The 13819-nt window shown below is 35.2% G+C and overlaps 1 protein-coding gene across 1 annotated transcript in view; it reads left to right on the forward strand.

The window, feature by feature from the left end:
• DARS1 (aspartyl-tRNA synthetase 1) overlaps positions 1-13819 on the forward strand; it is a 42274-nt gene that overhangs the window by 7615 nt on the left and 20840 nt on the right. Inside the window, exons 3-4 of the mRNA XM_069780787.1 lie at positions 135-227; positions 5199-5301. Of these exons, the coding sequence (XP_069636888.1) occupies positions 135-227; positions 5199-5301 (196 nt within the window). The remainder of the gene's footprint in view (positions 1-134; positions 228-5198; positions 5302-13819) is intronic.

Consider the following 13819-nt stretch of genomic DNA (forward strand, 5'->3'; position numbering starts at 1 on the left):
ATACAAAAAATAATGTTTTGGATTTGTTATGAATTGTAGCAATGATGGAAAATGTATTTGGAGTTTAAAGTGAAAAATGTTTTTCTTCAAAAAAAACTAAACCGTTTTAAAATGTGGTTTTTTCTGTAATTCAGATAGAGTTTTGATTCGAATAAAAGACTTGACAGTGGAGAAGGCTGATGAAGTGGTTTGGGTTCGTGGCAGAATTCATACAAGCAGAGCTAAAGGTGAGATGCCTCCAGGGTTTTTATTTTTAGTTCCTCACATTGTTAGTATAACCTGAATGTTTATTAACCTGAACCTGTTGGCTTCATGACCTGTTAGTTATGTCTTGCATACAAGAAAACTTTGCCACCTGATTACCCAGTGTTCACTTTGACTGGTTATTTTCTATTTTTTCCACCTCTCTTTTCCCAAGAGGGGAAAAGGAAATCTTGTTTTCAGCTGAGTGGAAATTGGGTATTACTATTGAATTGTAGTAAAAGTGAATTTTGGTTTCATCATATTACTAAATAATGTGTGGACAATTGTAAATAATAGGAATTTTAAAGTACTATAGTCATTCTCCTTTGGGTGTTAACAGCTGTGAGATAAAAGTTACAAGCTTCTACTGTAAAATGTACTTTTATTATAAATGTATCAGTTGTCAGAAAGGCCATATTTATTCTGCTGCATATGAATATTTTCACTATACCTTTTCTTTGTCAGGATACAAAAATCTGTGTTAAAATTTCAGAATGTTTACTTTCAGTTACCAGTATCTGACTATATCAATTTGAACTTAAAATAAGAAACATCATCTTTCTCTAACAAGACAAAGGGAAAATGCTTTTATAGGTTCTCAGTAGTGTGGGCTGTCGTACTTGGCTGTCTGACAGCCATATTTCTTCCCTGGAATCAGAAGTTCTCTCCGGAGATCAGTTTGCCATATGCAAACTTAAATAGGTTTTGGCCTTTTCAGTTGACATCAGATGCTGACAACTGTTGTACTGGTTTCAGTTATGTTTGGCAGCTCTGTAGTGAGATATAAATACCTTGTCTTCCCAAGAGTTGAAAGAAAAGAGCATAAAGAAATTGTCTTCACGAATGAAAATTAACTGTAGTCTGAGAATTGGAAATAATGCAAATGAGGGGCAAGAATCCAGTACAGAATATTGTCACAGATACCAGATTAATTTCTCTTTTCGAGGCTTCATTTTCTTAAGGAATGTCCCTCTTAGTAAGTGTCTGTACTGCAGTCAGTTAAAATAAGGTACTGCGTGGAAATATATACATATAATGCACATTTTAATTTGTATTAGAATCTTTATATTTAGGAAGTCTTGTGATTTCTGCAGTAGTTCTGTAGTGTGGTCTTACATGGAAGTCTCTCTTTGCTATGTAGAGAGATTGTCAACCCCCAAAACTGTGAAAGCCTTGGTCATTACAACTTGAAGTTGTTCAGACAGGAGACACTATCTAATTTAAATGTTACTATCAGTATAGAAATAAGAGTATCCTTATGGCTTTTTCTTTTGCAATTGTAGGAAAATTCAGATTATTAACAGAATTTAGTATATTAAAGACAGGTGTCTGTGCAGACCTTTAAAACAATGTGAAATTCAATGGTGGTTTATTACTGTCTCTGTATTGCATTTATATACAATATCTTGTATGATGTATGCATTTACTTCAGTCAGAGTAACATATATATAACATGGCAATATTAATTTACAAGAAGCAGTTTGTCATCCTTCACCTTTGACCTCAGGAAAGACTATTGTTTTTCATGAAATAACAGTGCTTATTTTCAAAACTCTGTAACACAACCTGAACAATGAAAGCAAAAGGAGTTGATTATGGGCATGAAGTGTCCTCAATTTATTGATTGTGCTTCTTGTTCCCTCTTGGTCTGACAACACAGAACAATTCTGATGCGCAGGCAATGGTGCTAGGGAATGTCATATGCTTGTTTACTTAAGCTTTGGGGGAAAGAATCTTACAAGAAAAGCAAATGTTTAAGAGTAAAAAGTAATATTAGCCTTTCCCACACACATCGTGGCGCTGTTCCTACCATTATGGAAAGGAAAGTCTTGCGGGAAACAGGAAAATCTTAACAGAAAAATAGCTTTAGTTTTTATCAGAAGCTCGAATTTGACTCCTAAATAACCAACATATCCTTTATTTAACCCTGTCTAGTTATGACCAATAAACCAGAAAAAAAGAATGTGAACAACTGCAGAATCCAGCTGTCTCGTATAGCAAGCCACTCGTGAAGTCTGATGGAAATTAACTGAAGGATGTGTAAAGAATGGGGTGTTGGGAATTTCTGTGGGTTGTACCAAATTAAAGTGCTTGGGGCCCTGTGGTTTTTATCATAGATTGAATAAATATTATTTCTGGCCTTATTTTAAAGCCAGCCTAAGCTACTGATCACGTTTATCATTGAAGAGCAGTTGGGAAATCAGTCTGGGTTCTGCCAGGCAACTGGAACTTGTGCAGTGTGTTAGACCTGAACTTTTTATGAATGCAGAGGTTTATAAAACATCGAAATAGTATGTCTGAAAACAAGAGTACCACCAAGAGCAATTTAAATACTGGACCAGATTTTATAATAAACAACATAAAGTTTTCTCTTTGCTGGCAGATGTCTGTACCTAGCAGTGTATTAGTTTATATGATCAAATATTTTTTACTCTTTATACAAATTCCTTCCTTACATCCTTTTGTCTCATAAGGTCTTGTGTCATTTGGTACTTACATCCAAGAAAGGAAATGGATTCCTGTTTCGTTTTATGTGCTTACTTTTGAGGGGATTCCCTGTGTGGTGTCTTCTCTTGTTTGTTCCGTGACTAAAACTTTTATCTTTTTAGGCATTCTTGTGGGACACAGTATTGGTTTGTTTTATAGAAACTTAGATTAGTTTACTGTTGGATGTGAGTAAAGTGGGTCTTATACTTTTCACTTAAATACCATGTAAATATTTTGAAACACATGGAGAACATCCCACAACCCCAATTTTTTTCTCGCTCTGATGCTTCCTTTTTTCTGTCTCTTGATCTGGAAAGGCATCTAATCATGAATTAGATTTGATTATGGCTTGTCTTTTTGAGAATTTATTTTGCATGCCTTCAACTCTTTTGGGAAAAGTTCTGTTTCTTCCTACAATCTTTGTAACTGTGATATTTTAACTATTCCTATCAGTGAGGTTTGTTTGATCACTTATCTTCTGTATGATTAGAAATGTTATATTCTACAAAACATCCTCTTTCCTCATGAAAACAACTACTGTTACTCATGACAAAAAAGATTTGAGTCCTTTTATAATGCAGATATTGATCAGACTCCTAATGTTTGGCATTAAGTACAACTGCCAAACTTTTGCTTCTGATTAGTATGATAGCAGGTCCCTCCATTTATTTCACTATCTTCTTAAATATTTACTAGTTGAGTGACATTGAAGCTGTCTTCAGCTGTGTATTTTTTGTTTGAACACCTGATACATCATTGCTGAAACTTCGATCATATTTTGCTAAATTATTTGTGACTGAAATCATGGAAGCAAATACTATTTTCTAGGAAATACTGTATCAAACCACATTGTAAGTAAGAAATATTGAGGTGTCAGAGTTGTGAGATACACCTAGCTTATCCAAAGAAATTTAGCATATTGTATCCTATGGAAAAATTGTACTTGTTGGATCTAAAACACAGGCATGTATAACACTGAAGGCTCTGTTTAATTTCTGAAGCCTGCACTTTTCTCATTTAAATCTGTGGCTTAATGTTTGCCTGCAAGAAATACTTACATCCACACCATATTAGCTTCTTTACTTAGACATTGCAGCCTCTGGAATACAGAAATAGTTGTACTCTGTTTTCTGAAAATATGGAATTAATTTTGTTGCATTTCTGAAATCACAATCATAGGACAAGGTTAGTTATTTCCAATAATTATAATGTTAATTTTTAATATTTTTACTAGTTTTATATGTTTGCTTTTATTTCCATCAGTTTCTGTGTCAAATGTTCTGCATTTATCTTCTGATACTGTTTAAATTATCTGCAGCTATTTGTCAGGAATGGTAATCTACATAATTACAAATGAAAATTGCAGTGGGCTTTTTAGTGTCAGTGTTCAAGTTATATATGTGTTGATTTTAATGTTTTATAGTCTAAGTCAGCAATAACTGGGAAATAGCTACCTATAACAAAGCTTGTGGCTTCTTCCTTTTCTCAACATTTTGATGGAAATGTTATAATGTTATGACTCAGAAATTGTAATTAAAATGATGTTGATGCATTTTATCAGATACTGGTGTAGCAATGAAGTGTTTGTTGTTAATTTCTCTCTCTGAGGAAGAAGCATTTAAAATCACTGTATTTCCTTAAATCTAAGTTAAGGAGTAAATGACTATTAGAGATGTGAGGAAAAATATGAAATGATTTTAACTGTCAGCTAACAGATTAGAACAAGCTTTGTTGACTTGGAAATACCCATTTTAAAAGTCAACAAAGTGCATTATGTTCTTTGTAAATTATTATTAATTTTTATTAACTTCTTTTTCCCTAAGCTGTTCATGAATAAATTGCTCTTACAGGAATTTTTTACTTGGTTCTTTTAGGTTCTTGTCATTCACCAGAATCAATACTCCTTTTGTTCCCCTTCATTCTGAATGTGTGATGTATTATAGAATGAACATTGTTGGTTTAGTCCCTGTGGTGCAAAATTAAGCTTATTTCTCTCAGAGCAGCTTTGTAAAGTGAACTCCAGAGCTTTAATTTGAGAAGATGAGAAAAATCTCCTTTTAAAATAATTAGACTTGAAGTAGTTGTGAGCAAAGCAACAAGGAAAAGTACGATTTACTTGTTGCAGTTGAAGAACAATAGATATTTTAAAAGTTATGATTTCAAGTTTTTGTTTTGTCTAGATATTATCTTGAAACGCTTATTGTTATTTTTAGAAAAATGTCCATTCACATGTTCATAGCTGTAAGGCAGGATTATTTGATTTATCTCAATGTTTGGTGTGTGTGTATGCAGAGCTGACTAGTTTGATGTAGCTATTTGGGGGTGAGGGGACGGAGAGGGAGGGAGACACAGACATCCACCCTTAAAAGCTCAGCTTAATATTAAAGTAGTAAAGCATTTTTTCTCATTCACAAAGACCTCGAGTAACTTGTCCTTAATACACCTGCGTTGTTTTCCTTTGTATTCAGGGAAGCAGTGTTTCTTAGTCCTGCGTCAGCAGCAGTTTAATATCCAGGCTCTTGTGGCTGTGGGACAGCATGCAAGCAAGCAGATGGTAAAGTTTGCTGCCAAGTAAGTAAGCAATTATATCCTGTTGTCAGAGTAAACAATGGTGGGAACCAGGACTCCCAGGGGTTGGGACCATTTTCACACATTAACATCAATGCTTCGTTTGTTTTAAAATGTAGTTATTTAAATTGTCAGCTCACTATTGCATTGAATACATTACACTGACAAAAGATAAAATAGAGAACAGGCTTGAAATTCATTCTGAACTGCTGAAGCAGCATTCTCTCGCCATAGACAACCTACATTTACTTTCAAGCTGGCTAACAAAAAGTCTGGCAAGCTGAGCTTAGTGGGCCACTTCATTTTGTGTGTGGTGTTTGTGTATGTCTGCACATGTTCGGGTTTTTTTTCTACAAGATGTGCGGTGTAGTAATACGTTTTATAGCTAGAACTGATGTGAAGAAGTTCCATATTGCAAGTGGCTTACTGAGTTGAAGAAATTAAGAGTAGCTTCTGTCCACTGAATTAATCTTATTTACACCTTATTTTTGGCATTAGAATGTTTAATGAGGGATTTAAGTTAATTTTTAAATATTTTGGGGGGGGTAATGGTTGGACTTGCCAATGAAACAAGTGTTTGTTGCAGTAATTTAAATTCAGTTACTTGGTTTGTTTTGTTCTTAAAGATAAAAAATTACCCTCCCCTGCTACTTGCCTCAAGATTGTGCTTTTGGGTTGTCCAGTACTAAATATGCTTGCATGACAAAGGTGTTTTTATAGTAGAGCTTTTAATCATGTATATCTGCTTGTCCACAAATAGAAATGAGGATCAATTTGGTGCAATAATATGTTTAACATGTGGCACTTGAGTTGCTTCTGTGTAGTTCTTGGCACTACTCTCATGCTTGGGAAGGGAGCCCCCACTAATTAGCTGCAAAAGTGCTACAGCCTTCAACCTTCAATATGTCAGGGAGAGGAGGGATTCATTATAGTATAGACTTCAGAAGCCAAGTTAAGAAGGTTAGGATAATGCTTCTGCTGATGAGGTTCAAGGCAACGGGAAAACAGAACCAGCAGTGTTTGTTGTTTGGCGGTGCTTAGTGTTGGCAGTGCCAGTGTGAAGCATGCTGTTTACAGGTGTTTATGAGCCAAAGTGAAGTGTTCTGTTTCTTCGTGAGATAATTCTTTCGAAAGATTCTAAGCACTGGAGAGAACAAACTAAGTGTATAATCTACTTGTTCCCTGATTCATCTCCCTCTAACCTACCAACAGTCTGCTTGTGCTCTCTCAATGAACTTCTGCTACAGAATGGTGAAATTACTCTTACAGTTGTGATGCTCACTCTCCTCCAGTTCTCTCCAACATCTCTCTTTGTCAGTTTTCTTCGTGGTTCTTTCCCCCACAACCGAATTTCTTATGTTTCATGAGTGGCAGAAGTCAGTGGTTAGGAGCTCATGAGAAGGAAGTTGGTTCTTACTCTTTTCTTCCGTGTGCTGACTCTGCCACTTGTAAGCCTTCCATGCCTTTTTTTTTTATAATTCACTAATCTTTTTTTACTTGGTTAGTTTTCTGTTGGGTTAGTGATTTAAACTAGGTCATGGAGGTCCAGAGCTAACAAGGAGTGGTAAATGGTGGAAAAGGGTATCTGGAAAGAGTAGAGGGCAAAGCTCCTTTCTCTTCTGGCAGCAGTGAGCTGTTAAATCTGACGGAGCCTCATCCTTAGGTTCTTTCCAACTCCCTGTCATCTCCCCACTTTTCTTGATGTGACAGACCAGATTTCCTCTGAGTAGCCAGACTCATGATGCTTGTGCTGTGTTTTGACTTTTCATTCGGCTCCTTTTTGTGATAGCATTTGCTAGCTAAATCCTAATACTTCAGCCTCTCTAATTTATAGCATGCACATTTTACTCATTATTTGTGCTTCTGAAATGCTTACACACTTATCATCATGTTCTTTGAATGATAGAACTTTTTCTGCTACAGCCTTGAGGGTTTGCTTTTGGTTTTTTAACACCATTAGTGCAATCATCTTCTCATGATTCCTTCCCACCAACAAACCTGTTTTATTAATATCCTGCCATGCTCTCACTTTTTCCAATGTTTTATCTTCTTCTACAGTTTTGTCTGATACTGCCATTACAGCTGCCTCTTGTTCCCTGACTTCTAAGTGCACTTGTGGTCACTGTGCCAGTAACACCTGAAGCACAGTGACAGTATGTGCCTTGTCTTCAGTCACTTTCCTGCTAGTTTTCACCTGCTGTGGAATGATGCCATTTTTACTAGCAGATGAGGCTGGTCTTAGATGTCTAAAAATAACTATACTGTTTCTCTGTCTTCCTCAGTGTCTTTTTTCATCATCTCCTCTTGTTTCCTAGACATTAAATCAGGAAATACACATTTATTGAAGAAAACATTTAACTTAAAGACCTTACATTTCAATTAAATTTAAACTAAACTTTTTTACCTGTAGTACATAAACTTTATTTTTCATGTGCTACTTTCTCATATTTTGATACTGGGTCCAAAGCTTTCTTTAAAATAGTTTGTGAAATTCTCGATCGTGAATTTTTAATGAGAACTGATTAAATCATGAGCATTTTTTGTACAAATTTTCATAAATAATAAACAAACCAGTTCCTCTTTTAGATATTGGCACATGGAAAACAAGAACTTTCATAACCTTTTGTGGTCTAGCAACATTCATTTACTAATTATCTCCATTATTGTAAGAATGTGAGTTCTTTTTGGTGAAAAACACTTAATACTGGTTTAACTCAGTTTTACAAAGAAATTTCTGCAAGTTTAACTATGAAAAGTTTCTAGCTGAACTTTCAAAAGATACATAGCCAACAACAGAGCCAGCTGAGATACTGGACTGGCAGCTGTGGAGTTCTTATGTCTTCCATAAAAAAAACCCAACAGCCTAGTCCTGCAAGGGATGCTGTATAAGAGAAAGCATAAGTCTCTTTCAGCCAGCAGAGGTGCCAAGTGGTGCAATTAGTAATTTATCAAGCTGCTTTTTTCCATAAAGTATTGGGTGTGGTCAGTTTTGGTTTTCTTTCTCTTTTTTTTTTATATCAGCATTGGGCCTGCCCCTGCTGCTACCATAGCCACGTGGTATGATCTAGCAGTTGGGAGAGGTGGTTAATAGATTCTAATTTAGCTGCCCAAACAATGTGCTCTCACTCAGGAAGTAAATTGATGGCTCTTTATAGTAGGCCAGAGAATGAAAATCCAGAAAAGAGGTTAAAAAGGCGGGGTGGGGTGGGGAAGATGGCTAAACCTGTATGGAAATACTTCACAATGTAGAAGAATATACCTGAGTTAATCAGCTAGATAAATAGGATATTGCAGAAATACTTTTCTTTATCCATTTCTGTTTAATTTTTATATCAGTGATCTGGAGGAAAGTGTCAAATCGCAGCTGTTACATTTGCTGCTGACACAGAAATTGGAATGGTAAACTAGCGGCTAGGAGTATATAGTAACCAGGGTTCATTTAGAGTGATCACTTTGATGCTCTTCAGTGTGAATTTGTACCTTTGTGATCATTAGTTCAGATTTTTGTATGTTCAGGATTAATATGTAGGGAAGTAAGTGGTGAGAAATGTAAGATCATGATCGATAACTGACTTAACAGGAGTCCATGCAGTTCTCATACCTACTATGCTAGGAGATCTCTTGAGTTTTGAAAAAGAGCAATAAAATGCCATTAATGTAATATATGCCTGTCATTAGACCATTTCTGGAATATTTTGTCCACTTCTGTTGTCTTTGTGTCTGAATATATGTCAAATTGGAAAAGGTTGATAGTGAAGCTGCAAGATGAAATGATACACGGTCAGGCAAATCTGCCTTCCTGTGAGACTAAAGAAAACTCTAATCTATCCAAGAGAAATTAGTAAATAATTTAAATTCCAGTCTGATGGTAACTATGCAAGAAGATTTTCTGCCAGCGGAGGGTTCTTTACTTCGCAGATACAAAGGTATGACAAGATGCAATGAACAGATGGTGAAGCTGGATAAATTCGGAAGGGAAGTAAACTGGAATTTTTTTCAGTGAAATGATTAAAAATGTGTAGTGGATTTTGTTACTTAAAATCTTTAAAAGAAGATAGGCTTTTTTTCCCCTGGAAGATACCCAGGTTCATCCAGGTGTTAGAACGTTGGTATAGGAAACAGATTATTTTATTTTTAGAACAAAGAGAATAAGAATAGGTATTTACCTTGCTTTCATATATACAATGTCAGTTAACTCCCATTTCAGAGGGCTTAATGGGTACTTACTGTATTTGTGCAGATGTTATTACAGTTGCTGTTACTGAGTTGAGTATAAAATGTTTGTACTTTCAACTATTTACAAAACGAACTCATTTTTTCAAAGTAAACTCTATTGCCTTCAGGTTTCACTGACATTCAGGTAAATGATCATTGATTATTACGTTTTATGACAATTATTTAATATGTTTTAGATTTAATAATGTATTAATATAATAATTTGTGCATTCTGCTTACAGAAAAGTGTTGAAGAAAAAACAAGAAAATGTCCAAACAAGTATAGATGCTTCCATTAAGTAAAACATTTTCTATTTAAAGTCTATAAATAACCAAGTTTCCTCCAATTCTTCAGACTTTTGATCAAGAAAATGTAGATTGTGATTCACTTAAGGAGGCCTGCATGGGGTTCAGCTTGCAACATGAAGCTGTTGATGAAAGATGTTGTCATACAGACTGCAGTAATGCAATCCTGTGGTTAAAAGAGAAAGTCTTGGCTAATAGACATGCAGATAATTAAGAGGGACATAAGGCATCTAGTGGACATTTTAGTAATTATAGTCTTGATTTTTTGGAAGGAACATTACATATAAAGAAGCAGTTTGCTATACAGAGAAATTTTTTAGCATTGGACTTGATGAATACTGAAATAGCTTCCTTAAGGATTAAACAATAGCAAGATGTCATCTGTCTGTTCTTAATGCATCATGCATCCTAATTTAGTTTCTAGTCCTTTGTAATATTAGTTACAGATGGAAATATTGTTGTCTTTAATGGAAATGGTGATAGCTTTGGCATGCTTTTCTGCTACTTGTTCACTTTTTTTGGTTTGTTTGGGGTTTTTTTGTTACTGAGGGGAATTTTATCAAAAAATCACCTAGATGACTTAGTGCTGCTGCTGCAGAGAACACTCTGCTGTAGTTACTGGCTTTTAATTAAAGCATCTTGTTTTTTGTTGTAACTTGAACTGAAATTACCCTTTCAGTAACATTCTTGGAATTACCTGTTGGGATCAAAGCAGCACCTTCTAGGTTTCTGTAGTTTACATTTGATGCGCTATGTTAGGGACTTAAGATTTTTCCAGCACTAGATCTTGCTGAGCACAGTTCAGACAGAACTCAAAACACGAGCTTTTACTTCCATACCAGATGAGATATGTAGTCTAAATGAGCAAAAGCATATTTTCTAATTATCAAATGAAAGTTTAGAGTAGATCATGAATGTTCATAAATACAAAGATGGTCACATGCAGTAGAAAACTTCATAGTGCTTTTTTGTGCCCAGGCAATTATATGCATATTTGGATATAGGGACCTACATAGGTAGGACCTGAGTTGAAATACATCTTGAAATTATGGCAAATTTAATGACTAAGGGATGTTACAGTTTTAAAGTGTGTTCCAGACCAAGAAATATACTGGCTTAATTGCAACTCCAGTTTAGAGAGAGAGAGAGAAAAAAGCGTATTTAATCACAAATGCAAAGTTTTAAAGTTCTGTTATGCAAGTTTGCAAAGCAATATTACAGCTACAGTCATGTAAAAGTCAGTTTCTTCCTGTATTTTTATGCTGATACCATTTTGCATGTCTTGATCAGAACATGCACAGAATTCAAAGCTCTGTAATGACTTCACTGACAGCAGTTCTCAGCCATGGGATCAGTAATCTGATTATGAATCCATCATACAACACATTTACATTTAACTGCTCTTTTCTTTTTCACAGTCCAGATAATTTGCTTCAGTAAGTTTAAAACATTATTTTTATTTGCAATTATTAGTGAGAGGGCTTCTATTCAGCAGATTAGAAACTTCTGCTTTCAATGAAGACGCTGCTATTTGTGTTATTAGTAGTGTTTTCTTGGCATTTGCCAAAATGTTGACATGAAAAAGGAAGCAGGAAAAATAGAGGAGAACTGTTAAGGGAAAAAAAGTTATCACAACAGTAAAACCTTTATTCTTCTAAACATTCACTTATTTGAAAAGCAAAGGGAATTTATAGTTATGCCTAATACTATTTTAACATGATATATTCTCTGTGTGTTTCTTATCATCACATTCTCTTGCATCCAAAGCATTGTATTGCTGCCTCAGTCTTTTTAAGGAGTTTTAAACAATCATTTGTAAGTGAGTGTACTTCTAAGCACTTAGTGTCATTTCTCCTTGTCTGTCTTGAATTTGTTGCCTCTGCTTAAATAATGGAGATGAATGGAGGCTCACCCTTAACTAAATGAATTCTGATTTAAAGCCTACTGTTGACCTCTGCTTTGTACAAATTTAGTCATTTGTTCATTATACTGATTTGAGCAACTGTAGCTCTTTTAAAGTGGAAATGTACCAGAAAAACATACTATTCACAAATTTTATGCAGTATGTGGAATTACCTAATGGTTAAGCAAGTCAAGCATATGAAGCACTGTGGTCTGTAGAACTTTTAAAGCAGCTGCCAATGATTTCTACCACCTGAAAATATTACCATCAAAGAAATAGTGTAATCAACTAAAATGCTCAAATTTGGCTTTTTTTTTTTTTAGTTACTTGTAATTTATTTATAGTGATGCTGTTAGGATTTGAGAATTTTGATGCTCGAATTTTCCACTGTTACTTTAATATCATCAGATTTTTCAAAACTTTGATCATTTTTATTCAAAAATTCTGTTGGATAACTTAAATTTGAACTCAGCTTTATAACATTAAAAAGTTTGTCCCAGGGTAGACCAAAGATCCATCTGCCTTTTCTTAGGGCTGATATGGCTGCTTCAGGAACAGTAGAAAGCAGGGCAAGCAAGCAGTCATAGTTGGCAACACTTGGTGATTTGTATCTCAGCTGCTTCTGGGTCACACCACTCAGGCTTTATCAGAGAAGAAAGCTAAGTTTCCCTCATCATCTAAAAAGAGAAACTTAATTGTTTAGCCGGGTAAATCCTACTTCAAAAATGTGAGAGAATGACTAATTCCAAACATTTATATTTCTAAAGAGGAACTTCTCAATCCTAATAAGTTTCTCATGTGGTTTTACTGTAGCTGTACAAAAAGACTGTAGGGCTAGAATACCTAGATTTTGTTCGCAGCCCTTAGACTGACTTAGTCCAGGCAGTGCTAGATAAACTGATGCAGATGCAAGTGATTAGGACTATAGTTTCAGCAATAGCTTGAACATGCTTGTACTCTGTCCTTACCTCCTTTAACTGGGGGTTACTGCCCCTCAGTAAAACCTCCTGTGCATATAAATATTTATCTCACCACCCTCCAAGTTAGTTGTGTGGGTTTTATGTGTTTTGTGAGTTGGGTTTTTTGGAGCATGGAGAGTGGTCTTACTGAAAAAAAAGCCAACCTTGTAAACTTGAAGCTTGTTAATTGCTCTTTGCTTTACTGAGGTCAGTAGTGGCCAGCTTGTCCAATGACATCCTTGCTTACCTCTTATTATTTGCGATTAAATTGTGGGCCTGCTACTTTCCTGCTTTCTAAGGATTTATGTGGTCAAGTGATGTACATAAAGTGCTTTCCAGTCTTCTCAAGAAGGCCTGAGAAGTGAAAGATAAAGTTAATTGTAACGGTTATTTTTCATAAAAAGGAAAGAAATACTTTCTGATATTTGGCCTTTTGTAAGCAGGCTAGCAAAGAGACAGAGTGAAAATACATTTCCAGTGGGGGTGAGATTATCTGTAGAAAATTACTGGTTTAAAGTCCAGTACCTTAAATACCTAAATAAAAACTGCTCATACAAATTATTTTCTCACTTACGACTCTTGAGGCTTTTGTTATTGTTTGCTTATAGCACACATACTTTATATCATATTTTTGGAAGACTTTCAAGATGTTACATGGTGTTTTAATGTGCTATTAGTGACTCTTAGTGGAGAGCAATTCAGATGTCCCCTGTCATTGAGAAATGACTTACAAGCATGTTGCATCTTTCAGTAACAAGTCATGTAGTTTAAACAAGCTCGATCAGTTTTGATTTTCCCCTCTAGATCTGGGACTTCCTTTTAGTTTGTTGTTCTGGTGGTGAAGAGACATCTTTCAGATAATTGCATCAGCTGACACGTACAAGAGTGTGGCCTAGAAAAAGAACTATGCGATTTGTCAGTTTATGTATACACATACAGAGAACGAGTGAGCACTTAAGCTGAATCATAACTCTTTCCCTCCCAAGTCTTGCATCGCAGTTTGAATTTATTGTGTCTGGGAATATTTTAGTAAAGTCCTTCATTACTCAGTTGTTACATATATAATAAGTAGCTCTACCTAAGTCCTTAACTCTGTTTTATTGTTCCAGCAGTCCATACAGTACATGAACATTCTAGT

This window comes from Haliaeetus albicilla, chromosome 4, assembly GCF_947461875.1.
Source record: "Haliaeetus albicilla chromosome 4, bHalAlb1.1, whole genome shotgun sequence".
NCBI classification, from domain to species: Eukaryota; Metazoa; Chordata; class Aves; order Accipitriformes; family Accipitridae; genus Haliaeetus; species Haliaeetus albicilla.